The 26,963-nt window shown below is 40.4% G+C and overlaps 6 protein-coding genes across 8 annotated transcripts in view; 3 read left to right on the forward strand and 3 right to left on the reverse strand.

Annotated features, from left to right (window-relative positions):
- Positions 1 to 91: 91 nt before the first annotated feature.
- On the reverse strand, positions 92 to 2,942 carry FIG4 (polyphosphoinositide phosphatase FIG4). The gene is made up of 4 exons (XM_030385176.2): positions 2,787 to 2,942; positions 1,960 to 2,727; positions 1,054 to 1,903; positions 92 to 996 (listed from the first exon to the last, which is right to left on the reverse strand). The coding sequence occupies exons 1-4, from the start codon at positions 2,865 to 2,867 to the stop codon at positions 125 to 127; spliced, it is 2,571 nt and encodes an 856-aa protein (XP_030241036.1). The 5' UTR covers positions 2,868 to 2,942; the 3' UTR covers positions 92 to 124.
- A 251-nt stretch (positions 2,943 to 3,193) lies between these two features.
- On the forward strand, positions 3,194 to 4,978 carry LOC115562935 (uncharacterized). The gene is made up of 2 exons (XM_030385177.2): positions 3,194 to 3,418; positions 3,481 to 4,978. Exons 1-2 carry the CDS (start codon positions 3,263 to 3,265, stop codon positions 4,891 to 4,893), a joined length of 1,569 nt encoding a protein of 522 aa, XP_030241037.1. The 5' UTR covers positions 3,194 to 3,262; the 3' UTR covers positions 4,894 to 4,978.
- A 291-nt stretch (positions 4,979 to 5,269) lies between these two features.
- Positions 5,270 to 6,673, reverse strand: LOC108649887 (uncharacterized). The gene is made up of 2 exons (XM_089258649.1): positions 6,209 to 6,673; positions 5,270 to 6,150 (listed from the first exon to the last, which is right to left on the reverse strand). The coding sequence occupies exons 1-2, from the start codon at positions 6,562 to 6,564 to the stop codon at positions 5,394 to 5,396; spliced, it is 1,113 nt and encodes a 370-aa protein (XP_089114775.1). The 5' UTR covers positions 6,565 to 6,673; the 3' UTR covers positions 5,270 to 5,393.
- A 19-nt stretch (positions 6,674 to 6,692) lies between these two features.
- On the forward strand, positions 6,693 to 7,370 carry mRpL27 (mitochondrial ribosomal protein L27). The gene is made up of 3 exons (XM_018098967.3): positions 6,693 to 6,851; positions 6,912 to 7,075; positions 7,138 to 7,370. The coding sequence occupies exons 1-3, from the start codon at positions 6,788 to 6,790 to the stop codon at positions 7,339 to 7,341; spliced, it is 432 nt and encodes a 143-aa protein (XP_017954456.1). The 5' UTR covers positions 6,693 to 6,787; the 3' UTR covers positions 7,342 to 7,370.
- A 682-nt stretch (positions 7,371 to 8,052) lies between these two features.
- La (La autoantigen-like) lies at positions 8,053 to 9,699 on the forward strand. Its single transcript, XM_030385179.2, has 2 exons — positions 8,053 to 9,141; positions 9,204 to 9,699. The coding sequence occupies exons 1-2, from the start codon at positions 8,167 to 8,169 to the stop codon at positions 9,399 to 9,401; spliced, it is 1,173 nt and encodes a 390-aa protein (XP_030241039.1). The 5' UTR covers positions 8,053 to 8,166; the 3' UTR covers positions 9,402 to 9,699.
- Positions 9,700 to 10,553: 854 nt separating this feature from the next.
- The window catches only part of spir (spire type actin nucleation factor), a 54,564-nt gene continuing 38,154 nt past the window's right edge, over positions 10,554 to 26,963 (reverse strand). Inside the window, exons 5-16 of one of the 3 annotated variants that reach the window (XM_030385163.2) lie at positions 26,074 to 26,191; positions 25,911 to 25,990; positions 20,578 to 20,708; positions 19,857 to 19,968; positions 19,421 to 19,541; positions 15,237 to 15,313; positions 14,996 to 15,173; positions 13,250 to 13,315; positions 12,436 to 12,590; positions 11,745 to 12,362; positions 11,368 to 11,687; positions 10,554 to 11,289 (exon numbers count right to left, since the gene is read on the reverse strand). In XM_030385163.2, the coding sequence (XP_030241023.2) occupies positions 11,067 to 11,289; positions 11,368 to 11,687; positions 11,745 to 12,362; positions 12,436 to 12,590; positions 13,250 to 13,315; positions 14,996 to 15,173; positions 15,237 to 15,313; positions 19,421 to 19,541; positions 19,857 to 19,968; positions 20,578 to 20,708; positions 25,911 to 25,990; positions 26,074 to 26,191 (2,199 nt within the window). In that variant the 3' untranslated portion in view covers positions 10,554 to 11,066. Of the gene's footprint in view, positions 11,290 to 11,367; positions 11,688 to 11,744; positions 12,363 to 12,435; positions 12,591 to 13,249; positions 13,316 to 14,995; positions 15,174 to 15,236; positions 15,314 to 16,560; positions 17,462 to 19,420; positions 19,542 to 19,856; positions 19,969 to 20,577; positions 20,709 to 25,910; positions 25,991 to 26,073; positions 26,192 to 26,963 lie in introns of those variants that run through there. The other 2 variants (XM_030385164.2, XM_030385165.2) reach the window with 2 other exon arrangements.

Below are 26,963 nucleotides of genomic sequence, written 5' to 3' on the forward strand. Positions count from 1 at the left end.
ACATTACATTTATACTATTCGCTGTAACTAAGGGATGACATATCTATTACTTAGTGTCGGATAACGCGCAGGTTATCGAGAAACCAATTTAATAGTTCCATGACAATTTTCTACTGAAGCACTCTTAAAGCTGCTGTACATAACGATTCCACAAATCAGACTCTTCAAACTTGGGCACCGCATTGAAGTTCCGCGGCGTCTTGCAGTATTCGGCATAAATGAGTTGACTCTCGGCGGGCACGGTTGGCGGTTGTACACTGAGATAGGAATCGGTGCCGTAGTTACTTAGCGGACGAAGTGTGATGCCTCGCATCATCTTGGCATGCTCCTGTTCCCGTTGAGCAACTGCCGTTTGGGTTGGCTGTGCGCCACCGCTAGACAGTTTGCCCATTTGCACGTACTTTTTGTAGATGGCCATGCTCTGTTTGGGTGGCGGACTGATGGTGCAGCCATACACCTGCTCCATGGAAGGCAGCATTGAGGCTAGTGTGAATGGTGTCGGCTCAGCTGTTTCCGTTTGCTTGGACTCCTTTTCGGCAAAGCTGGCACTGAGATCCTCATCGCTGGAGCTGTCCTCGCCCTCATTAGAGCTGGAGGAGTTACTATTCATGGAACCTGTCGAACTTTGGCCAGTCATCGATGGATTCTGTCGGGCCTTACGCGACGGCTGTATCTGACGCTGAAACGGACTATAGTTGGTGCGGCTTGAGGGCATATATCGCGCGGCAAGTTGGCTGATCTCGAATTCGATGTGCTCGCTAAGATCTGTCCACTTGAATGACTGGTGGTAATTGGAGTAGGCATCAATCATCTCCAACCCATTGCTGTGCACTCGAAACAGCTCCTTGACCAGCTTGTTTTTGTCTGCGCAGGGGAAGGGCAAGCACTCGCGCACCTTATGCCGTACCCAATCCGTAATTGAAGCGTTCGATGTGCTCGGCACAAAGGCATTGTGCATATCGTAATCCGTTTGAAGCTCCCATATCGGCTGATTTACTGCAAGTAGTAGAATATATAAGTGAAAATGTAGAACTCGAACAGGACTTATCTTACATTTTGGCTTGTAGAGTCCCAGAAACAAGTTAATGCTCTGCTGCTTCTCCGTGTCGCTGAATGTATTGCTGTAATAACGACTCAGAGTCTGCATTACATCGTTGCCCTGCGACGCCCAAGCGGCCGTCTTGCGATAGGTCTTGATGCGATGCACTAGCTGTGAGCCGCCATACTGCAGAGCCAAGGTATCACCGTGCTCCTCATACAGATGCTCTAGCATGGTCACGCAATCCGAGTCAAACTCCAGCTTGGCTGACTTCACAAACCCCAAACGCTCTAATTGATTGCCTAGAGCGCACTTTCCAATGGCGAACTGGGCCGAGTTGGTACGATCCAGGCAATCAACACAATTGGTTCGAACGATGCCCGTCTGGAAGCTGAGCTCGCTGCCCCGATGCGCCTTATAAAACATGCCCGTCATCTGGATAATATTTGCCGCATGCACGGCCAACTGTTCCATGACGTTGCCGCCGCTGAGACGGCTCTGCCGTGCCATATCAAAATGTATGTGCTTCATGCGATGCTGAGGCGGCAGGAATTGATTGAGATATTTTATGCTGTTCTGCAGCTCCTTGGAAATAATGGACTCGTGCTTGCGCCGCTCACGTTTCTTTACTAAATTCAGCATGATAAGTGGAGAGCCGTAGTGGAAGAGCAGGCGCTCAAAATGACGTGACGGCGTTTGGGCATACGGATCACAGATGTCCAGCTGTATGGGCGGCTTTGGCACCATTTTGCTGATGTCCTGCGACCAATGGGATGGTATCGATCCGCGCATTTGAGTGAAAGCGCACAGGCGTTGTCCATCACTGACAATCTGCTCCGTTTCGACTTCATTAGCAACGTCGCCCTGCAAGTATATGTACAATTGTAGATCCATACATTTTTTAAAATTCCCTTACATACCTTAAAGTTGGCACCGCGCTTCAGAAATCGTGTGCCAGCAAAGCGGGAGCTGCGTCGTGCTATGAGACAAACATTCACATGCCTGCCAAAGATGCTAATGCAGGATTGGCTAACGTAGCCGTGTGTGACCTCCAAGAGCCAATCTTTATGCATAATGCCCTCCATCGGCTGCAGCAGGTAGGCGTTCCACACGAAACGCTTGCGTGAAACGCTGCGAAAGGCGTAGTCAACCCGTTCGTGTACCTGAGCCACATTATTCGTCAGCGTATTCCAATCGGGCAAAGGTTCGTCCCGTTCCAGATTTAGCTTGCTACCAACATAACGTGGAGCCGATTCATTGTATTGCAACGTGCGGGTCAAGTCGTACGAGTAAGAGAAGTAAAAGTTGCTGCGTAGATCAATATTCTGAAATATGCGTTTGTAGCGTTCCTCATGCGGATGTGGAGGCCGCTGTGAGGTCACCTCGTTTACGCGAACCATCACCGTATCCTTGATGGTGTACACCAAGTGCATGCCAATGTGGGCACAACATTTTCGCTTGGTCACTAGTATTAAGTAGTAGCCCTCGACGAATCGAACAAAGCCCAATACTCCATAAGCGGAGGTTACTTTGGGTGACCCTGTTAAAGAGGACACGAATCTGCGTATCTCCAAGTTGTTGAACTCGTTTGCATTCTCCTCAATACTCAAGCGGTTAAGCGCCAACCGATCGATGGTGAGCAAGCGAAATCGGGTTTCGCGGTTGTTGCTGCCCACCAAGTACAAGCGCTGAAAATAAATGTGAACTCAATTTACTTGATACAATCTATTGCTTGCACAAATCTTACCGACCGCGTTTCATAGAGTACCACTTTTTGTATGGAGCTTATAAGTGGATTAAATATAATATTTGGATTGTCATTATTCATTTCTGCACAAAGCTGTCGATGCTAATAACAAAGTAAAAACTATCGACCTCTCGATGTATCGAAGGGGCGGTATAAAAATTGATGTAGAGTAAACACAATATCTACTTAAGCTAAATAACTTTAATACTCTGATTTAAAAAAAATCATATTTTTTGAAGCACTATTTTCTTTATATCTAAACAATTGCAGACCAATCAGAATAATAATGATTATTTGAAATTTATCATCTGTTCTTCTTGTTTGCAGACAGGGCTGTTACGCTATGACAGCTGACTGACAATAGTATCGCTTTTTTTAATAGGGCAACACTCGACATTTTTGTATACTTTTTTATTGTTTAGAGTAGCATTAGTTGACGTCGGTATTAAGAAATTAGTAATAAGCAAACAAAGAATATGACACATTGGGGAAATATTTGCCGCATTTGCAGCAGCCCCGCAGACTATAATATATTTGCTAAGATACCAACGTATTTGCACGGCTCAACAAATGAGTTTCTCAATTTTCAGAAGCCAATTAATGTACTGCTCGAAGAAACATCTGGACTAAAGGTAATAAAATGAGAAAAAAAAAACTGGAAATCTATATAACTTTTACTGTGTACTCTCTATAGATCTCGCCAGATGACGGTCTGCCTTCTGTAATTTGTGCACTGTGCATATCGTATTTGAAGCACGCCGTAACATTTCGTGAACAATGCATTAAAAATGCACTCAGCCTCAAGCTAATCGAACTATATGAACAGAAACCTTCAAAAGATAAAGCAGATAAGGAAAGTGCACTGATCACAGCAGAACAGTTGCGCTATGTGGAGCAACGACCAGTGCACAATCTCCTGCTGAACAACAAGCTTGAAAGAACGGACAAAGTGCACAAGCAGCTGCTTAATCAGACTGTGCCCCAACAGAGCGGCAACAGTGAACGTGAAATACGGTACTTAAACGATCTATTTAATAAGCATCGAAATGGCACTCAGGTCAAAGTGGAGATGCCATCGACAAGCGCTCAGACCGGCAGCGGGAATGGCACTGGTGAGGAGGAGGACTACGCGGCGGTGACCTCAAGCGATGAGGAGAATGCGCTGTCGCGCAAGCACAAGAATATCTACAATTATAGTGAAACGAATTTCGAAGAGGATGATCCCATGGAACAGGCACAGCTGAGAGACATCAAAGTGAATATACCCGAGCCCATGTGGAAGGAGCGCAAGTGCCCGGCCTGTTTTAAGCGATACATGCACGAGGATTCGCATAAATTACACTTGGACAATTGTGTGGAATTTCAATTTTTTAACTTTATCGCTGAACTAAATAGGCTGCAGGAGATAAAACGTCAAAAAATGGTATCGCCACACGAGTTCATTCGACGTATGATATTTGCTTTGCACAAGACGTGCACCTGGTTGCAGGAACATTCCATTGACAGCGAGCTGGCTGAGAAACTGAATCAGATTAAGATCACCAATGGCAGCAGCAGCAGCAGTACCGACAAAGCTGAGAAAATTGAGCCAATCAAGGAGAGCGTACCCAAGGCATCGACATGCTGGGATAGTTATCCATCTTCAAATGACGATGCCATCTTCGGCAGCAGTTTACTTAAGTTTAAGAGCGGCTGTAACACACCCATAACAGCGGAGAACAATGTCCTATACGCCATAGAGCGCTCCGAGAGTCGCAATTCACAAAACACGCCCAATCCGGTAGTAAAGAAACCTATACCAATTCGGTGCACAGGGCCTCCAACAGCAGCAGGGACTGCTGCACCGTTACACGAGGAGCATGCTCGTGCCACATTTCTGGAGAAATTGCAACGAGCCACTGGTACATCACAGCACCTGCAGTCGCCGGTGCCAATCACGCCCACATCAGCAGCCCGTTGCTGCCAATGCAATTTGATATTCACTGCGGTGAGCGAGCTCGAAATTCACAATGTTATGCATCACAATGGGCAGTGCAATACAGGCAATGCTCTGGACGAAGAAGCCCAAAGGCGTCGTATTATTGCCCTATTCGAAGACGATATCTAATTTAGATTTTGAAATTGAGTTTGTATTAATTTTATTCCGTAACAACGTTAAGTCTGATAAGTCCCCTTTACACGTGCATTGTTTATTTTTCTAATTTTTGTGTTATTTATGTGACGAAACTCTGACGTATATGTATCTACATATCTATACCAACATTCATTTGGTGTAGCTAATATATAATTCGACTCTAATGTTTAAGTATTTATGAAACAATTATCATATAACTCTAAATACAAAACTCATTTATACACTCTACAGACATCATGAATAAGAAATACATCTGGTGTTCTCAGCCAATTAAAATACTGTTTTATTTAATTTAAAGTGCAATGCATTCATTATTATATTCCAGCTGAACATTTTTCGTTTTGTGAACTTGAGTTCAAAAATTCATCATATTTAAAATTCATTAAACAACTCGTATATAATATACAACCCATAAGTTAACGTTTTAATTCATGCGAACTTTGGTTCGAAATTTCATCATATTTAAAAGCTAATTAGGCATAGACTCGAATGTGTTCCATCAAAAGTTCATTGTCCAACAATTGAGCTCCGATTAGATTTTTTAGAAGCTGCATCAAATCCTGGGTTAGACCCGGCTCTCGCAAGGCAAACAATTTATTCAAAGCGTGCACCAGTTGGTCCGCCTGCAACTCTAATTGACAATTGGCTGGACCTGTGGCAAAGATGTTGGCGATCACTCGCACGCCGTAAACGATGCGTAGCTTGCCGGCAACTGTGCTCGGATCAAAATTTACATTTTCCATGAAAAAATCGAGCAAATGCTGAAAATGCGCTGCGCACAAATCGCGCTCTCGGTTAACAAGCTCCAACTGGAATACAATATACATATAATATTCGGCCGCAGTTTCGCCTGACTGCTTTTTGTGTAGGTTCTCGGCAATGTAACGCCGATCCTCTTCTCTGATAGAAGCAGCTGCTCGAGTGGCTATCAAATGCAAGCAAATGCCAGCATCTTCCTGATAGCCGTGGGTGTCGCTTGCAGGCAGTGTATACAATTTCCACAATTTGCTGGCCAATTGCATTTGCAACAACATGCTGGCCGACTTGCTGCACGTGGCCAAAATGTTGGCCAGCGTCCAAAGGCAACTGCGCTTCAGCCGCGGCTCTTGATTGTCCAAGAACGTCACCAGGTAGCTGCCGGCCATTGTTGTTATTTTCTCGCAGACATGTGCGTCGCCTAAAGAATAGTTGCACAGGCATTCGGCTGCTTCAATTTGACGTTGCATCTGTGTACCTATTTGGCGGATGATATTGAGTGATGGATGTAGTTGTGAGGTGTCACCTATAGGTACCTGTGAATTCCTTAATTATAACTTGAGTTGCTCCTTGCACTCCAGCAAAGGCGTTAATATTTTCGTTACCCTGCAAAAATGCATGGCTTAGCCGGTACATATCCTCGCTTGTGGCATGTTTACGACGCTTTATGCGACTCGCCATTCCGTGAACATCTCTAATACTAAGATTCTCCAATTCGCTAATTTTATCCTTGATCTGCCCCAAGCCAAAGCGCAGTGCATCTGTAGTATTTGTTCGCAATTCTTTTCGCTGTTGGCGAGCATACTCCCGTATTCTGAGCCGAAGAGCAGTGTCACTTATCTGAACACTTGCTGCTACTGTGTTGGAGGATAGTGGCGTTCCTTCCATTGTTTTGTAATAATTTCAACCGACAAAAACAAATTTATTTACACCGCCGGCTTTTGATAATTATATGCGTGTGTTTTAGTAGTGCAACACTGTTCACGGTTGTGATTATGTGCGGTATTTACATTCTGTTATTTTCGATAACATAGTATTTTTTCTATAGTGTCTTCCGGCCACACTATTATTCAGTTGCATAAACAGTCGACCAAAAAGCAAAACAAACATAATGTCGTTTAGTATAATGCAGAAGCTGTCATTACAATGCCTAAAGGCTGATCAACCGCTCATAAGTAAGTCAACAATATGTTATATGTTAAGCGAATTACCTGACTTCGTTACTACCCTAACAGCAACAATACGAAACGCGAGCAAAAAGACCGGCGGTAGCACGCGGAACAAGAAGGGCCATCCGCGTCCCAAACATCGTGGTTGGCGAGTGCAAGACGGTCACTATGTTTCCCATGGAACCATTTTGGCCACCCAACTAACGACTCGCTTTCATCCCGGATTGAACGTAAGTAAACTTGTCCATTACTGATATCATTGAAAATTATAATATTTTAACCTTTATTGTAGGTGGGACTTGGGCGTAATGGCACATTATTTGCCATAGAACATGGCAAAGTTGTAGTCACATGTGAGCCCATTGATCCAAACTGGGATCACACCTGGATTCAGCGAAACTATGCTGGTCGCCAAGGTCAAACTATTTATAAGAAATTTTTCAATGTAATTCCTGAGGAGCAGCATCAACGTTTCCGCCTGGTGGATGAAATCTAAATTGTTATTAAAAATGTATTTAAAACTAATTTATCGTTTTGTATAATATATTACAAGGTGCCAACAGAAGTCGAGTGTGGAGTAACTTCCCATTCAAACCGTCCACTCCAGTCGATTAGCACTGACTTTGAGGCTTGATATTAATATGATCGAGCCTGAGAGTGAGGGAACTGAGCAAATACGAAGTTAAGCGGACCTTACGAACCAGTGTAGCCAAATGGGCGACTGAAGAAATGCTGCAGCTTCTGCACTTTATATAGGGCGACCTTTACTCAAACTTTAAGTCGCTCTCAAATGTTGTGCTCAGTATCACTAACGCAGGCAGGCAGAGAGACAGAGGACAGAGAAAAGATGTCTACTCATTCGGTATTTGTAATTGAGTAAAACGAAGGCGAGGGTGTTCTCATTGGTCTCTTAAAGCTCAACTCATGTCTTCACGCCGAGCACAACATTTGAGAGCGACTTAGTGTATCAGTAATGGTCGCCCTATATAAAGTGCAGCAGCTGCAGACAATCGGCTCATTTAGATGCAGAATTTATATGTAGATGCTTCTCTGTGAGTTGAGTCAAAGCATGCCTTCGGGCAAGACATATTTGGATTTACGAACCGCTAATTGAATTTTAAACAGAATTATCGGTACAGCAGTGTTGAACATTTTCACAGCCATCTATATCGATTAATTAATTCTGTTTGCTTTATGTCATCTATCGATAGTGTCATCGTTTCAACAGCTCTATTGCCGCTTGCCGCACACGTGTTTGTACCGCAGCACATTTCTCATTTCATTTTCCTTCAAATAATTTTGATACGGAATATAAAATACAATGGCGGAAGAAACTGTAAATGCAGAGGTAACTGCCGAAGTCAAGGAAGTGGAGAAGAAAGCTGAGGAAGCTGTTGAGTCCGAAGCCGGCAAAAATGGTGATGTTAAAAAAGATGAAACAGAGAATCCGGCGGGCGAAAACAGCAAGCAGGAGCGCGCAATTATTCGGCAAGTTGAATACTACTTTGGAGATGCCAATTTGCATCGTGATAAGTTCCTTAGCGAACAAATTACAAAGAACGAGGGCGGTTGGGTGCCACTCTCAGTGCTGGTCACATTCAAACGTTTGGCATCGCTCTCGACAGACTTCGAGGAAATTGTGAATGCATTGAACAAATCTGATGAGGGCCTCGTGGAAGTCAGCGAGGACAAGCAGAGTGTGCGTCGTCACCCCGAACGCCCAGTTCCTGAGCATAACGAGGAGCGTCGCAAGGAGATTCAGGAGCGTACAGTTTACGCTAAAGGCTTCCCATTGGAGTCACAAATGTCAGAGATTCTCGATTTTGTCAGCCCATACGATAAGGTTGTCAATGTGACAATGCGTAAGCATTACGACAAACCCACCAAGTCGTACAAATTCAAGGGCAGCATTTTCGTCACATTCGAGAAGAAGGAGCAAGCCAAAGAATTCCTTGAAAAGGAGAAACTCGCTTACAAAGAACGCGAGCTGCTGCGCAAGTGGCAGATTGATTATCTAAAGGAGAAGCAGGAGGAATATCAAAAGAAGAACGAAAAACGTAAGAACAAGAAGGAGGCCAAACCAGAGCCCGAAATTGAATTGCCTAAAAACGCGATCGTTGTCTTCGAGGGAGCCCCAGACACTGTCACACGTGAGGAAATACGCGAGGCTTTTGAAAAAGTCAAGGACTTTGATATTGCCTATATTGAGTTCAACAAGGGCGACACAAAGGGCTCTGTACGTCTTACGGAGGCGGATGCGGCCGACAAATACATTGCCAAAGTGGAGGACGCTAAGGTATGCACTCATAAAGACATCATAATTTTCTTTGAAGTTCTTATTTGTTTTTCCATTTAAAGCTGAAATTCAACGATGAAGTCTCTCTCACCCTGCGTAAGGCGACCGAAGAGGAGGAGAAAGAGTTCCTAGACAAGGCGATTGAGTTCATGAAGAAGCGTCGTGACTTCTCACGTGGCAAGAATAACAAACGCTTCGGACGCAAGCGTCACGGCGGTCACGACAACAAAAATAACAACAAAAAGCAACGCTCAGAGTAGCGAGTCCCTCACCTGAATGAAATTGAAAAACAAAAAAACAAAAAAGAAAAAATGTTAGCTCTAGTTGTTAGCTCTAAGCGACCGCGTTTTGTGACATCCAATTGCAACTATTAATAGTTTTCCAATAACGTAAGTCTCAGATCCGAGTATCTGAGAAATATGTATAGTTTACATAATATGAGACGAACTCTAATTTATTTTAAATTACTGAACATAATATTTTCTTTTATGAATAATTTGTTTACTCTTGCTGAAAGAACGGTTAAAATAAATATATCAGTTTGTAATCTATCATATATATGGTATTTCCTTTTAGTTGAAGCGAGAAGCGTTCGCATGACGCATCTTGGATTCTTTGGGGTTTTACTTTATCGTGATTCATTAGTCCGAAAAAGTAGCATTCCGCTTGAATTCTATTTTAGAGAAATGTGACTCCATAAATGAAATGAAACATTGTAGTTAGTAGTTTTTCTTATTTTATTTTTTTTTTATTGCTGTTTTGTGTATTTTCGTTTTTTGCTTAGTGTGTGTGTGTTTGTTTGTTAAATGAGAGCAATATTAATATACATACAAATGATTTAACTTAAAAACAATAAAAACTAATATTTATATATTAACTTCATAAATTACAATTATTAAATGCTTTTATAAATTACAATACGCAAAAAAAAGGGAAACATAAAATTTTCAAAATTTGTTTTTGTTTTCTTATATCGTTTAGTTAAACTATGTTATGATTGCAATTAGGTGTAAAATTATATTTAAATTTAAACTAGTCGCAATTTATTTATAGTTATTTATAATATATGATATATGAGAATAGTGAATCAGCTTGAAGGGAGTTGGTTTTTAGGAGGGCTACTACGTGAATAAACAAAACGAATTCTACTCTTTTCCAACAAGAAAATAATTGAAAAAAAAAAAGAAAAAAACAAATAAACAAAAAATAGAACTGTGCAAGCACATTATTTATAACAGTATTTCCTCAACTTTGCCTAGTCGCAACTTAAGGATTCAATCTTTAAGGCTTATGCGTATCGAAGGCATAAGCTGTGGAGCGCTTTGGATCTGATTTTTATATTGATAACCTATTTAGAAACGTTCACATATATCTGCTAAAGGGGTATAGTAAATCGTTCTAAATATATGATGTTTTTCTTCCGTTCGGGTCTGTGCATTAATACGAGACCTAATCAACATTTATACATAAATTAAACAATTACAAACAACGTCATCGTATTATATATCGCACGGGGTTTTCATTATCTATATGAATTAATATATATATATTTATAGATGCATTTATATGTTTAGGTTATATCAGTAGAGTATGTACGAATGTATTTATATGGTGGGGTGCGCGCTCAAGCATGTCCCTAGTCAGAAGAGAAAGAAGTCCTTCCATATCTCATTTAGCTAGGGGTTGTACGATTAACACTAGACTAACACGATCTAACGATTTACAACGATAACCAAGCGCTTGCTTTAACTCCAACTCTCGCTCTCTCTCTCTCTCTCCTTCTGTCCTCTCCGTTTCATCCTGTCTATCTGTCAATCTTATGTATACAACAGTCCATCCAATATATGCATATGTGAGTTATTATATATATATTTATATATAATGTGTATAATGTTAATAGTGCTGCAGACCGCCTTCAACTGGTTCTATTTCCAGACAGGGGTCAGATCCAGCGTGAGATTCTGTATCGTCCGATTGCGTGCCGAGCTACGCTTTTGCTTCACAGAACTGGTGATCTCATTGACCAGACCCTGGCAATCATTGCAAACGGTCACCTGCTCACCGCGCAGGTTTTCCTTCTGATCTTGCTGCGTCTGTGCCAAGTGGCTGCCCGACGAGAACAGCGCAAAGCCACGCGAAAAACGCGATCTATAAGCGAGGAAGAGTGGTAAGGGTAGGGTTAAGTAACTTTGCTCTGTTCGTCTTGCTCTAGAGAGCAGCACTTACTTGCGCTCCAGTGTGCTGCTGTTCGATAGAGGCCGATGCGCCGGGCTGTGCACGGGCAGGCTACGTGGTCCCTCCATGCTGCGGGACATGGCGTTGTTGTAGTGTTGCTGCTTCTGCTGGTACTGATGCACGCCAGAGGGGCGCGTGGCTCCTGAATAGGAGGCCGACATGGATGCCTGGTCGTGCAACGCCTCCACCGCCTGACCAGTGGCAGCAGATGCCGCGGCTGCTGAGCCAGGGCCAACACTGATGCCCGGCGTGCTCATGTTTGATCTTTGGTGCTTGGGCGATGAGGGTGCACTGCCGACCGTGCTGCGAGTCTGTGAGAGGATCAGAGATTAATCTTTAGCTCATTTTTATGCATTCGCTACACTCACCTTACGATCTGACTCGGAACGCAGCAGGCGCTCGATCAGAGATTTGGGGAACTGATCGTCCATGATGTTGCCCGTCGATGAGGAGTGCATGTGGTGGGCGTGGTGCGAAGGCGATGGCGTGCTCGAGCTGGCCGGGCTGGACAGCAGCGAGGGTGAGATCAGCACCAGCGGCACATTGCGAAAGTGCTCCGAAGGTATGCGCATCTTGGTGTAGCACTTGGCGCAGACGGTGCGCTGGCACAGCTTGCACTGAATGCCCCACGGGCCGAAGAAGGAGAAGCGCGTGCGCAGGCATAGAAAGCAGACACGACGCTTTTCAACATCCTCCTTGACGCGCACATCCATGGGCAGGCCCTCCAGCTCGGCTTTGGTCATGACGGAACGTATGTGAACGATCTCCGCTAGCGTAACGGACAGACGATCATCCCCACGTTCCATCCAGGTCTGTTTGTCCATAAAGGACTTGTTCCATGGGCCAAGCGAGGATGTTGAATGCGACGCCGTCTCATCAGCTCCAGACGTGGCGTGTGGCTGCTGATGCTGTTGTTGCTGCGGCTGCGGTTGCGGCTGCTGCTGTTGGTCCAGTGACTGCAGCTCCTCGGGTGTCTTTTTTAACAGCTGCGCAAAAACAGAGCATTTAAATAAGTTTCTGGATGCGTCATAAGATTAATTGCACTCAGGTGTAGCTTACCTCCTTGGACGAGCCACTTACGTCATCCGACTGACGCGACTCGGGCCGCGTGGGTGGCATCGAGTGCGTCTCATCCAGGTTGCTCTGGCAGCCAACGATAGTGTGACGGCGCACAGAGCTGCGTCTCGCCTCGTTTTGTGCGCTCAGGTCGAAGGCTAAGAGAGGGAGAAAGGGAAGAGTTGTCATTAGTTGTGATGCGACATTGAAGGACGAACAACATTGCGTATGCGTTATGTGTTCCATTGAATGTGTGTGTGTGTGTGAGTGTGAGTGTGAGTGTGTGTGGATAAATATAAAAAGTAGAGCAAACGATAACGAAAACGAGAACAAGACATACACAAGCAGGCAGGCGAATGGAGACAGCGGAAGAATGTGTTTTAGGTGTGCGTGTGTGTGTGTGTGTGATACGTATATATGCAGAGGTATGTATGTAAAACGCTCTAAGGAAATGTTTTTAAAATATAAAATCAATGTTGAATTATATGTAAAATCAATATGAGACTCTTTCAAAGAGAGTGGCTAACATAGAAATTAGTTTCATGATCTATTAAATAAGCAAATCCAGAAAAAAAAAACAAATTTTACTCATAATTTTATATACAATAAGTGAAAAACTATTTTAATGAATTTAGTCGCCAAATGTAATCAATATGAAAACCAACTTGAAATGGTCAAAAATTAAATTTTAATGAAACATTAAGTAAATTTACTGAAATGTTTGCGTTTCACTTGGACGTGTCTTGAGTTAAATGTTATGTGTGAACGATGCAAGCGGAGGTACACTGTAAATCTTCGGTTATTCTCGCATATTTACATTCCAGCGTATTATCGAAGCTGCTGCCACACTCGTCCTGTTCCTGCTGCTGTTGCTGTTGCTCCTCTGTGCAGCGCAAACAAAAAAATCGTGTGGCATAGTTCAAGGCGGCGTTAGCAATTTTTTTCGGATTTTGTTCGTATTACAATATATGTATTTATAATTTTTTTAACGTATTTTTTGTGCATATTTAAATTAAACATTTTATATAGATATATGCAATAAATATTATTCAAATAATATTTAATTGTTGTGTTAAGGCGCATCAACCAAAAATGTTAGTTTGCTACAAAAATAACTTTGCTCCAATTCTTCTTTAACATTTTTGTTTTTATTTTGGTAAACTTTTTCAAGTTCATCAATTTTCTTTTTTACAAATATTTCGAGATTAGTTTTCTTGTTGTGTGTGTGTGTGTGTTTTTGTGTCTGTGTGCATATCCAAAACCGGCATCAAATGTCTTCAGCCAGCGCTCACACCAACTACATAGAGTTATTCCAACCAACTATAGACTTCAGCCAATTCTCTAGTCGATCCATTGTTTAATTTTTGTTCTTAGTGCGTTTTGGCATATTATATAATACATTTGATTTTGTTAGCAAAATCATAAAACAATATTAATTAGCGGTATTTGTGTGTTCAGATCAACAAATAGGCCATGATTTAACAAACGTTCAAATACCTTTGCAAAGTAATTTTTTTTTTTTTTTTTTTTTTTTTTTGGTGTGGTGGGGGAGTAGGGGAAAAGGATTGGAAAAAGTAAGAAACAAAAATAATTGTAAATTAAGTTTAAATAAAAACAAAAACCACATTATATTAAAGCATAATCTAAAATATTGCACAAGGTATAAAGGAGAAGTTTTTACTGTCAATTTTTGCCTTTTCGTAAATCTATATTTATCCTAACGTATTAATATAAAAATAAAAATAATTAAAATAAAAATAAAAAGTTAAAATAAAATCATAAAAAAATTTGCCTGTATGTTCTCTGATTATCACTTAAAACTCTTTTTAAATTTCTTTACAACTTTTTAAACAAACCATTTAATTTATATTTGCTTACTTAGATTTAAAATATTTGCACGTTAAAATTTAATCTTTCATGAAAGCCTCGATATGTCTATTTTTATTTGTACGTATAATTGATTTCATTATATTAATCAAGGCCTTCAAATCATCATTCATGGGCAAATTTAAAGAGGTCGCAGCTTAAGCTCAGACAATAGTCGAAAAGTTGTTCAAGACATCATTACGAACAATGAAAAAGCAAATGACAGACAATATTTCCAGTTGCCTCAATCATAATCAAAATAAACTAAATTTTCAAAATAATAAACAAATAAAGAACTTCTTGTTTTCGGCAACGAATTAGGGTAACATTATTTATAGATACTCCTCATATGTTAACTTCTCTTATTTCTATATTAGAAATCAGTTTTAGGTAAATAATAATCAATAAACCATAATCATCCCTTCAGCTAGTTCGTAATATTATCCATCTAAGCACTCACTCACTGACAGCTCTACTGATTGTGTAAAACAGATCTCAACTAGTGCTAGTTATTATCTAAGCTAACCCAAACAAGTTGCGTTCTAACTAGTTTCACTTGAGGCTTGTCGTAAGTAATCTAATCCGCAGAGAACTTGTTCCTTCATACCTGGTGCACAAGTGATACATATTTAATATGTATATCTAGATAGTATATATACTAAGTGTTGCTATTATATTGCAATATAGCTTGGCTTACTTGTGCGTCTGGGTCGCAGTAGCATTGCCGGCGAGTCCTGTCGCATCTGGGAGCCAAAGTATCCGCCAATGGGATATGGCGGCATCTTGGGCTGCGTGAAGCGATGCGATTCGGTGGCAGCTGCTATGGAGGCGTTGCTGCTGCTAATGCTGGAGTCATCAAAGTTCAGCTCGTCGTCCTGGTCAAAAGTATTTCGATTATTGTATTATTCCACCAGGTGGCATCTGTGCGATTGACTTACCTGGAGTTTTGAGAAATCCACTTTGATGAGCCGCTGCCGTGAGCGCGACAACGTTGAGTTTGTTGAATTTGGAAGCACTGCAAAAGACAATTGAAGAAGAAGATGAGATGTAAGTCTTGCAGCCAAAGCGAAAGTAAATTAAACTAAATTCAACCTATGGGAAAATTGATGCATATACCACTCTCTGTGTGACGTTGCTTTGATTAGATTACATGCTCGGCAAGTTGTGCAAGTTGTTGCGTCTGACCTCTCACCCTCCCTCTCCGCTTGTGGGCCAACTGTAGACCCCGAGCGTAACCAGCTCCATGGAGCAGTCCATAGAGCAGTCGCCCTCTGCTCGACTCCATTCGCTTGGGTAATTAGACAAACGTCTTGGGCTGCTCTTTTACTTTGTCATCTTAGTGTCGCTTTGTTTGTCTCTTCTTCTTTCTGCTTTGAAGTGCTCTGTCTGGGCATTCGGGCAACCGTTAAGTTGGCGCATTTAATAGTTCTACACTCTACACTCCTCTTCCGCTTGTGCAATGCTCGTAAAAGTGCTTGGGAAATTAGCCAGAAGCGAGCGAGCGTCTCTTTCATGTGAGCTGAGACTCTCCATGTGGGGTAATTTTACATTTGCGCATTTAAAATATTTTTATTATTATTATTCAACTTTATAGCACACATTTAGTTCTGCTTGAACTTTTGGTTAACTAACAGCTGTGTACATTATCAAAATATTCAGTTGACAACTGGCTTTATGGGCCTACCGAAACTTGTGAAAGTTGAAAGTTGTTGAGGAGTTAAGTAAATACAACTTTTTGTTTATTGAGAGATATTTTTAAAAATTGTTTAAATATATGTTTTAGTAAAGAAAGGAATTTTCATTAAAATATTCTGCTCAAATTTAAAGAACTTTAAATCCCAATTTTAAAATATTGAAAGATTTAACCAAATAACTTTAATATAAAAATGAAATCAAATACGAATTATCGCATTATTTTCTTTGCTTTAAATGTCATACAAATTTAAAAATATTAATATTAAGAAAATATATTTTGATTAAATCAACAACAAAAATAAATAAATTAATTAATTAATTAAAAAAATATATAAATAAATAATAAATAATTAATACAAATAAGTTCTAGCATAGAGCATTTAATTCTTAATCAAGTTTCTATAACGTCTCTATTTGATAATTTTCTTTTTATGGCCGACTGCAACTTAAGTTGCTGCATTTAATACTTTTACTTCGAGGCCGGAACTGGCAGAAGCAACTAGCTAGCTAAGTATGGAAACCAGGTCAATGCAATGTGTGCGGCAACAACGGTAATTTGTTTGCTACCTTTTGATGTCCTGACAGCCTGACGCGGTTTTGGTGTTGGCGGATTGACAGCATTTGTAGCAGTGGCACGCGGCGCAGCACGTGGCGTTGGCTGCGGCTGCGACTGTGACTGTGACTGTGACTGCGACTGTGACTGTGACTCAGCTTGCGACTGCGAGTGCAACGGCAATGGCAACTGTGCGGCAAGAACTGTCTCGGTTTCCGTTTCGCTGCCGCAGTAGAGCGAAGCATCGCTGGCAACATCAACGACATCCGCGTTGCGTACGATGTGATGCGATTTAAACACGGCGGCGGCTGTTAAGCGCTTGGCACTGGGCGTCGTTTGTTGCTTGGCATCCATTTGTGCGAGCGGCGACAGCACTTTCGTGTGTTTGGCTAAGAAAGTTGGCTTCCACTTTGCATTGCATGCGCAAATATATATCCGCCAGCCTACCTATCGGAGCTGTTGCTCCACTTTCAGGGCACTTCACTTCACTTCACTTCACTTCGCACAACAACAACAACAGGAGAACACTTTGAGAATCACTTTTGTTGTTGTTGTTTTTTTCTCCTGGCTGTTGTTTTTTATACTTCTTACTTTTCACTCTTGCACGGTTGCATTCGGGCTATCGATCCGACAGGCAACCAACCCCACAACAGTTAGGCTAACAGTTGTTGTCCCATTTTTGGGGGTGTGTGTGTGTGTGCGAGTGTAGGCTGGAGATTTGATTAATTGACTTAAAGACTGACAGACTGACTGACAGAGCTGCGGTTTTTTAGCACTTTTGTTTCACATATATCTCATTCAAAGTGCTTAATCAGGTCGTTTTCATTTTCAACCCGCGCCACGCGTCGCCTGCGGCCAGCCACAACAACACGTAGCGACACCGCCGAAGCTTAACACGAAACTGTCTACAATCAACTGTCTCTCTGCCACGCATATGCTCGAGTTCGCAAAGCTGACTGCGCAAAGCGCATGCGCCAAAGAGAAGAGAGCACGAGAGAGAGAGACTGAGCGTGTGTGTGTGTGTGTGTGCGTGAGAGAGTGCGAACTCACGCTTTGTTTTGTTTTGACATTTAACATTTAAAGACCCCGGCTACGCTGTTTGTGTACGTTACGTCACGAGTTGTGTGTGAGCGTCGGCTATTGATGACGTCGCGCGTAAGGGAGCGCACAATGGGAGTTATTGACTGCGTAAAGCTCTGCATTAGATTACTGCAAAAGTTTTCAGTCAGGCTAATGAAAGTGAATGAGCATGCTTAAACAGTTCAACGGTAATTGAAATTTGTGTTCATGTCTCAATGAGAGCTTTGCTCATACGTTATACTGATGCATTGCCGATTGTGTTGAATGTTGAATATATGAAAATTAATTTGAAATGAAATGAATGAAGTTTATTTGCATGTATCAAACGTTGAACTGTTTTTGTTACATTTCTAAAAATTTATTTGCGTTTTGTTTGTTCTCTCTACAAATTCTTAGTACTTTAAGTTGGCCTGAGCTCACACCCCAAATATAAACAAAAGCAGCTGCATGCTTTTCGGCTGAGTCACTAGTAGCGCCATTTTGCAGGCAGCGCATATGGGTATGCAACATTGTTCAACAGTCTAACAACCGCAGCAAGCTCATTTGTCTCTCTCTGTCTCTGTCTGGCGACTGCAGCGCGAGCAGCTGCTAAGCCAAACAAACAAAAGTTCACAGCAGACAAACAAACAAAGCGCCGGTGCCGCAGTCGCAAACGTAGCTGCAGTCCCAGTCCAAGCTTGTTGTCATCATCATCTTCATCGTCATCGTTGCCGTTGTCGTCGATGTCTTTGAGGTTGTCGTGTTGTGGCCGCTGTTGTTGTATTTGCAGTCGTTGCTGTTGTTGTTGTTGTTGCTGTTGCTGCATGCGCTGCAGTGTTGTCGCTATCTTTGTGTGTCACAATTTTGCACGCTTCCTTCAGCAGAGGCGATTGGAAATTGTTGCCGTTTTTGATCTATGTTGGCATGCGCATGCCAGCAACGGCAATTGGCCAAGCAAACACAAACATAGACAGACAGACGGGCAGACAGTCAGAGACAGAGACAGGGAGAGAAAGATAGTCAGGCAGACAACGAGTGGTGGCCGCTGCAGGGGCGGCAGCTGCATGTCAGGCAGGGGCGTGCATTGAGGCACCGACAAGTGCAGTGAAAACTTTTCGTGGCTAACAAGTTTCTTCTCTTTCTATTTTTCTTTCTCTGTTTGCCTCCACATGCCCAGAAGGCAGCCAAAGAAGCGACTGACAGACAGCCCAGGCAGCAGCAGCATGTGTATGACAACAATTTATGAACGGCTGGCGTTGAATTTTTTTTTTTTTTTTTTTGGGAAACGCTGTTGACAACACAAGGCGGGAATCTTGTCAATACACCCACCAAATATGCATAGGAGGCGGGCAATTTCTTAGCCCAAGATAGATGTTATAACCGTTTAGCTGTTTCTCTTTAATGGCAAAGGTTGCCGACTTAAAAAACAGCATGAAACGAAAAACTCGAGTTTTTGGGCCAACAATTTATTGGCAATCGCCAACTGTAAATATTTGAGCCTCAAGAGCTTATCTTAAACAATGACAAAAGGCGGCTGGCTTTTCATCTTGCATTTGTTTAACTCAGTTTTCAAATGACTACACAGTATTTATATAATATATGATCAATTGAGGTTGGTAAATAAGGAATATGAATCATTTCTTTTAGCCATTTCTGAAATTGGATCTCCAGGTTTAATTTTCTCGCATACCTTATGGGTTTCTCAAGAACATCTATAGTTAAGCTAATTAATTTTCTGTTTTTTTTTTTTTTAATGTTAAATGTTAAATAGCGCCATACGGGGTCCTCCAGTAACTATTTAATGACTGCACTTACATTTCTCTTTCTTTGGCGGGGTTATTTGCTTGAGTTCCTTGCCCTGGCGAATGGACTCCATGAGCTGCTCCCGGGGTGAGGGCGTGCACTTCAGTGGGGGACCTAGTTGGCGTTCCGAGGCCTTGAATTAGAGCAATTCAAAATCAATAATTAATAATTGTCAACATGTAATGATCATTTTTATATATTTAATACTCAAATGCAAGTACGTTAAAAGTGAACAAGCCAATGTATTTATTTTAATAAAAAATATATATATATTAACATCTTCATACATACAACAGCAAAAATTGTTCACATTTTGATAGAGTGAGAGTGAGATAGAGTTGCATTTGAAAGAGACAAATAAATATCAATAGATTTTTCTTGGTCTTGAACGATTCCATTAGGCATTTGCTGAAGTATTTGCTATAGAAATTGGGAACGCAACACGCACCTTCTTTAATGGCGGCCGTGACCGAATGAACTCCAAGATCATCGCATGCGCATCCTTCTTCACGCGCGGCGGTATATCACCATTGACCATCACCTTGCGCAATTGGTACTTTCTGCGGTTGAGTCAACATGGAAAGAGAAATTTTTATTCATTATTTTTCTGATGTTTGATTAGTTGCGGTTGAGTTTGATATTCTACAAAAGCTGATTTATGTGCGTTTGGGAGGGAGTGACTGTTGTGTATATTTATGTGGAATTTTTTCGAGTGTAAAAATTAAAAATGTTGGAAATTAAAGATTTTGTTAAATATACACAAGTAAAAGTTTTTAAGTCAAAAATGCCTGGCTAGCTGGTACTTGGCCCTGCATTTATATCTTAATCATTCTGTGCTCACTATGAAAAAATACTAGCTAAAACTCTACTTGAAATATGATATTTTTGTTGTGATTCGCCAACTTATAATCTAAACAAAATACAGATATAAGAAGCTGATTTATTTTAGAGATTCGAGAACCAAATGGAACTACTTTTATATTTGTAAGACTGCTGGTATTCCACTTCAAATAAAAATTTACTATACTGCAGAGTATGAGTCAATTGGGAATTATCAATTCCGATGAGAATTTATAGCAAGTATTGTATCTCAATAGGATAGTTGATAGCCATATCGTAAACTATGATCTAGTATTGAAGTATATTTAATTGTAAAATGGTTTACTCACTTGGCGCGTATGTCGCCCATGAGTATCTCATAGGGCGTCAGCTCGTATTCGATGGGCGTGCGTTCGTAGTTGCGTTTCTTCAGGCGAACGCCGCGTCGCAGCTCATCGATGACCTGCACCCAGAAGCGTGCCTGTAAAATTGATGGGTAGATAAATATTAGAGGTTGTCAAATATATACACAGAGAAAATACAAATATGTATATGTATGTATAATACATTCACAGACATGCTCTAGACTGGCAGGGAAATCATGCAAATTGGAGTTTTTGATACTTGCAACGTTCTCCACAATTATGGTTCGTGCTGATTGGGCAGAAAGCAAGACAGAGCCAAGTCAGACAGGGAAAAGAAAGAGAGAGAGAGAGAGAGAGAGAGGCTTTTGGTTAGGAAACTGCAATTGCCACTCACTTTAATCAGCTCTGCACAGCAGGCAGCAGCTACTTAGTTGCCTAGCGGCCTGGCTGGCTGGCTGGCTGGCTTTTCACTTTTCCGCCGTTGCGAAAAGAAATATTTTAATTAAATTAATCATAATTTGGACCCGCTGTGATCAAGTCAGGCGCTTCAAGAGCCAATCGCTGCTCATTACATGCAACACGTACGACACTTCAGTTGCAACTGGTGGCTGTTGGCGGGTTAACAGTGCGTATGAGTGATGTGTGCATGTGTGATGCCTGCTGTTTGATGGCAGGAAACGTATTTAGCACACAATGGCAGAAAAACAGACAGACAGCGGGAAAGGGAGAGAGAGGTGCAGAAGAGAGGGAGGATGCGAGAGATTAAACTAGATGTAACAGTGATTCGCATTTTCACTTTTCATGGTGGCCGTCGTCGTCGTCGTCGTCGCCGTTGTTGCTCTTCCTGTTCCTGTCGACGACTGCGTCAATTGGTAGCAATAAATTTTGTGGCAGCTCATTAAACATGCAAAATAGTGGGGCACGAGCAGAGCGCTGCTAATTTGCACCCACCAAGCTGGCTGGCTGGCTGTGGCACACGTTGCTGTTGGACACAATCGCATAATCGACACAAGGCAGCAGCGAAAAAAGTCGACAAGTGTTGCACTCAACGCTATGTTGTAGCTGCTGCGCTTCAATAATTGCAACAACAATAGCAACAGCAGCAGCGCATCATACACAACGTGTGGCAGCCTCCGGAAGTGTTTGCAACAGTTTGTTGTTAAGCTGCCATGTTGCATGAAACATCGCACATATGCGTAGCGCTTGCAAAACTTGGTGTTTCTTTTTTCGTTTATTTTTCGGGGCATCATCAACAGATATTAGCATCTAAACAATGCTCATCATCATTAACATTATCATTATCATCATCATCATCATCGTGATTAGCATGTTAAGCAGCAAAGCGAAACACATGTGCAGGGCTGTGTCTAGGAAACTGCAGTTTATGTTGATATGCTCGATAGCATCGCCCAAAAGGTGAAAGAGATTCCCCCAAACAAACAAGCCATACGCATCAACGCCAACAACAGCAACAGCAACAGCACCATCAATCGGGGCAATTGTGGAACGCTGAATCAGAAAGCTGTCAAATTTAGAGGTAAGAGATCATCTCGGAGACTATCAAATAATTCATCAGAAGTCGTAGGAAAATAAAAGTAATTTTCACAAAAAAGTTTCTTATTCGCTATACGACAGAGTTTCATGAAAGCTTTCTAACTGCCATAGTGAGTCGGAACTGATCCAGTGAAGATCAGTTCACTGTGTTGATTCATTTGAATGAGCCCTCAAACAGCGACAGTAAAAGCTAAGAATCTGCTCATTTCAATAAAAGCTTTGCAATCGAAACGATAGCAGAGGCAAAACTTTCTTAAAAGCTTGTATGCGCTTTTGGATACCTTACAATAATTACAGCTTTAATGTAATGGTAATGTAAGTTTTCGATCATCTGAAATATTGACCGTTTTTACATAATTAAATTTAAAAATTCTAAATTCACAATTTTTATATTTTTTATTTTATTCTTAATTAGTTGCATAGCTCAAGATACCGGGAATAATATAATTTTATATTATCTAACATCTTTAATAGCGGTATGCTCATTATGAACTTTTTTGTAAGTAGCTACACATTAAAGCCTTAAGTTTAAGAGCATTAGATGAGTTAATGTGCTTCAATAATAATTTAAGAGCTACTTATGCTGGCACAAAATAGCATTTTAGGATTCATATCCAATAAAAGCAATAAATATTACTTACAATATGTAATAATAAAATTTAAGACCATACTTTATATTATTGAATAGCAAATTTCTATTAGATTTTATTCTCCGAAGACAATGCATCTCATATGCTCTCAAAAATGAATATAGTTTAAGACAACTCCACTTCAACGAAATCTTGCTAAAAAGTTTTCCAGCTGTTTCTAGCAGGTTACCAAACTGTGTTGTTATGCTAGTCTATCTAATTCAAAGCGGGATTCTAAACGCTGCATGCCCATCACAACGGCACGTACTCCCAAAAAACATCTAGAAATGAAAAAAAAACAATGCCAACTAGCTAGAACTGAGCAACGGAGAGTTGCTCCGCCCGAAGCAACTGTTTCAGACACAAAGTCACCAAAGCATGAAGCACCATGGAATACATGTGTATGTAACAAACAAACAAAAAATGAGAAAAATAGTCAGACAAAAGAATTTCAGCAATTCCAGCATAAAACTCTATCTAAAATCAGGGCAACAATCAACAAAAACCGAGCCAAGCAAGATCCGAAACGGTTTCTTAAATAAAGTCTGCGCATATCGCGTGGGTTTGTCGTTCCGGTCTTGACTAACTGCAGGGGGTACAGAATATGGGCGGGATAGGGGCGGAACAACAGCTACAATTCGTATGACATTCTGAAGGCTGTTTGGCTTCCGAGAAATTGATAAAGCGCTGACTATAAAAAAGTTTGTTGAATTTTCAGTACTACTAAAAATACGACAATATATGAAAGGGAACAAGAAGAAGAAGAAGAAAGCAAAAGCAAACACACTAGGTGACAATAAAAAAAAAACAATAGACAGGTGATCGAGAGCTACAGAATGGGTATAGCTTGGGTAGTTTTCTGTGGTTATAGAAATCTTATCAATGTTGAATGGGTACATAAACATTCAGTCAAGTCAAGTCAAGTGGAGTCGCGTCGTCTTTTGTCTGATAACCGATACCATTTTTTTTCTAGCTTTTTTTTTTTTTGTTTTGCTTTTAATCAAACGCTGCAGTTGTTGGGAATTACACGAATGTGTACTGAATACTGTTGTAAAATTGCAATTGGGAGCTTTACTTTATGGCTGTGGCCATACGAATGGGCACAGTCTATGGTCTTTGCACAACTCAAGCATGGGTATTAATTGCTCAATTGGACTGCGCCTCATTTCATTTTTATTTCTATGTAATTTTGCCTTTCTTAATTTTTTTTTCTTCATTTATTCATTTCGTATTTAATCAGCGCCTCTCAACGCAATGCAAATTTTGTGTTGATTTAATTATAAATATAGCGTTGATACGGGCATGAGTTGGGATGGGTTATTTTTATGATATATGATACCGAAACATATATAAATACAGATATATGTACTCGACGTACACATAAATATATATAGTCTAGCGCACGCGAAGCTATTTCTTGCGGTTTTGCTTTCCTGGCTATCAACATGCAAAATGATGTGTGGGGCGTGTGCCCCAAGATAACTTGGTCGAATGGAGCATAACAGGATATTGGATACGCTTTGAGCTTCGACTAGTAGAAAAGACAGACAAGTCAAGTGCATTCGCTGACGTAACCAATCAAGAGAACTAACGTCTGATATACTTAGATAAGTAATGGGAATAAATACACTCAACAATGAGTAAAGTCGTATGATGCCTATTAGGTAACACTCATGAAAAGGCAATTGCATAAAGAAACTTAATTACATTAAATGATTTACATTTAGATAATCATTCTGAATCCACTAACCAAAGCTAAGTGCATTTAAAAAGCCCGAATTACGGCATGATTAAGACATTGATGCGAGCTTAGATCGATTTCATGCTATCGTTAACAATTTAATGATCAGCTGTTTTTTATGTGATTTATACACTATGACAGCAGAAATAAAAGTCAACTGATTTTATTTTAGAAATTCGTTAGCCACTAATCTGATTACACGTTTTCCAATTAATTCTTGACGTGCTAAATGCGAGTCGAAAACCAGAATAGCCACAACTGGTCAGATTTTCGTTATCAGCTGTTAAATTTACTTAACACCTGGCCTATAGCACCTTCTACGCCTCTATTTTACAGTTATGATACTTTTTTTGGCAATTCTAAAGAGATAATTTGTGGGATTTTTAATAGATTTTAGAAGTTTTTGGAAGGAGAGGCAGAAGAGCAGAGAAGTAGCAGAGAGTATATATTTATATCTTATTTTTTCTATGAAATAAATTTATAGCTAGTAAACTATTAGAGCTAACTGATTCTTTCTATTATATAAAATATAAAAAAAATGTAAAATTAATTAATTCAACTTCAACTACAAATTATATTCAAATTTTCTAAATAAATGTTTAATTTGCATTTTCTAATATTAATCTTGTACAGTCAACTTTACTGCAAGAATATTTTCTTTTCATTTTCAACTCAGTTTTAGCATAGTTGTGCTAAACTTTTACAAGCTGACTTTGAAAATCCACAAGCCTTCAATAGTTAGCCAACAAAAAACTTGCTAAAGATTGTCCAACATTTCCATCTATTTGTGTTTCTTTTTTTTTTTTTGGCTTGCGTGTTTGGTCAATTTGCGTGTGAGTCTCAATGGATTTTGGAGGTCCAATGGCAACCACAAGCGAATTCCTGAGCTGAGGCCACGACATTTTTGGTCTTGCTTTAAAGGTCACACACATCTATATACACATACATACATATACATGTGTGTGAATCGAAATATTTGCCACTAATGTGTCGCACATTAAATGTATCTCACATAGCCGAACTCATTAGGATAATGGGCGCTGTAAAACCGCTGCGAGTCGATTATTAAAATTAAAAGTGAATTTTGTGAAATGGTTCACAAAAACTTGTTGTTTTTTCTCCGCTGAGGTTCGAGCGGAAGATATGCTGCACTCACTCGCTTCACCTATAAAACCGAAACATAGCGCGTGATCCCTATGATAATGTTAATGATAATGATGATGATGATGGTTTGTAAAATTGAAAGAGGTGCGCCAAAAGAGGCAGTCGTGATTCGCAGTGTAGCCCACTTTAAAGACCATTAGCGGTTTTTCGTTCAACATTGCATAACACATATTTCGAGTGTCAAAGATAGATATACACTTGAGATTTGAGATATCATAGGCTAGACTTACCCAGTCGTTGAAGCCCAGCTTCGCCAGCTCACACTGCGTGCTCTGAGATGATTCTGATGCCTTGATTAATTTGCCGGTATCTGCAATGCAAGATATGTATATAGACAGATGTTATTATATAGGTGGCTAATTGAGATGTTTACGTTGCTCTTCGCTGGCTTACCATTGTTTAGAATTTGCTGCAGAAATATTCGCAGCTCTATTGTTTCCGTTACCAGCGCACGGCAGACGGCTTTATAATGATTCTCTGGTAATGCGGGCTTTATGTGATTTCTGCAGGTCTGAAAATATATACAAATATATATGATCATAATAAGAAACGAATTTTAAATAAGAAATAAAATAAAATGTCGATTAAGATAAGCTGGCAAAATAAAACATATGTACGCAAATAAAAGGAACTAATTTTTTAGCTAAATAAATAATTTTAAGACAATTTATATATATGATCCATTCATCCGAATTTTCCTTGTAACTGGCTATGTATAATTTTTAATTAAAAGCTAGATGCATTTGTTAAGCTAAGCATTGTTGCTGATGTTCTTAACTTTATCATTCAAAATAAAGAATTGTATTTGGAAAAATAAATTGTGGAAATCAAAAATAATAAATATTTCAATAATTAATGAAAAATATGGTCTAAGGCTAAAGGCTATTTTCAATATATTTTCCAAAGTTTTTATATTTATTTTTTTATAATTAAAAAAGGTCATTGTATGTTTCAAAATACATTTTATAATTGCATTTCTCCCTATCTTCTCCATATACTTATTCCCTTAGCATTCCATCCTTTATTCTATTAACATATATCAATATAATCATTTATACATCAGCAACTTTTATTGACTCGCTTATTTAGCACGAGCAGAGAAGAAAATGCATTGCAAACTTTCAACAGCTGCATCTTCTTTTCTTTTGCAATTAGCTCTCCAGCTGGGCTAACAGCGTGCCTAACTGGGCCATAATGCCGTGTTTAGCAATCGATAAGCCCTTGTGCTGGCCATGCCATATGCAGATGCTTCATACATTTGCATTTGGCGCAAATGTGTCAGA

Source organism: Drosophila navojoa, chromosome 3, assembly GCF_054131105.1.
Source record: "Drosophila navojoa isolate 15081-1374.11 chromosome 3, UAZ_NAV_1.0, whole genome shotgun sequence".
Classification (NCBI taxonomy): Eukaryota; Metazoa; Arthropoda; class Insecta; order Diptera; family Drosophilidae; genus Drosophila; species Drosophila navojoa.

Bases quoted from the DNA above. Each gene is read 5' to 3' on its own strand.
- FIG4 (XM_030385176.2), bottom strand. From the start codon at position 2,867: ATGAATAATGACAATCCAAATATTATATTTAATCCACTTATAAGCTCC. The intron at 1,904-1,959 runs GTATGTAAGGGA...ATATACTTGCAG, and splicing joins AGCGCGGTGCCAACTTTAAG to GGCGACGTTGCTAATGAAGT. The intron at 997-1,053 runs GTAAGATAAGTC...TACTACTTGCAG, and splicing joins GGGACTCTACAAGCCAAAAT to TAAATCAGCCGATATGGGAG.
- LOC115562935 (XM_030385177.2), top strand. From the start codon at position 3,263: ATGACACATTGGGGAAATATTTGCCGCATTTGCAGCAGCCCCGCAGAC. The intron at 3,419-3,480 runs GTAATAAAATGA...TACTCTCTATAG, and splicing joins AAGAAACATCTGGACTAAAG to ATCTCGCCAGATGACGGTCT.
- LOC108649887 (XM_089258649.1), bottom strand. From the start codon at position 6,564: ATGGAAGGAACGCCACTATCCTCCAACACAGTAGCAGCAAGTGTTCAG. The intron at 6,151-6,208 runs CTATAGGTGACA...CCAAATAGGTAC, and splicing joins ATTAAGGAATTCACAGGTAC to ACAGATGCAACGTCAAATTG.
- mRpL27 (XM_018098967.3), top strand. From the start codon at position 6,788: ATGTCGTTTAGTATAATGCAGAAGCTGTCATTACAATGCCTAAAGGCT. The intron at 6,852-6,911 runs GTAAGTCAACAA...CTACCCTAACAG, and splicing joins GGCTGATCAACCGCTCATAA to CAACAATACGAAACGCGAGC. The intron at 7,076-7,137 runs GTAAGTAAACTT...CCTTTATTGTAG, and splicing joins GCTTTCATCCCGGATTGAAC to GTGGGACTTGGGCGTAATGG.
- La (XM_030385179.2), top strand. From the start codon at position 8,167: ATGGCGGAAGAAACTGTAAATGCAGAGGTAACTGCCGAAGTCAAGGAA. The intron at 9,142-9,203 runs GTATGCACTCAT...TTCCATTTAAAG, and splicing joins CCAAAGTGGAGGACGCTAAG to CTGAAATTCAACGATGAAGT.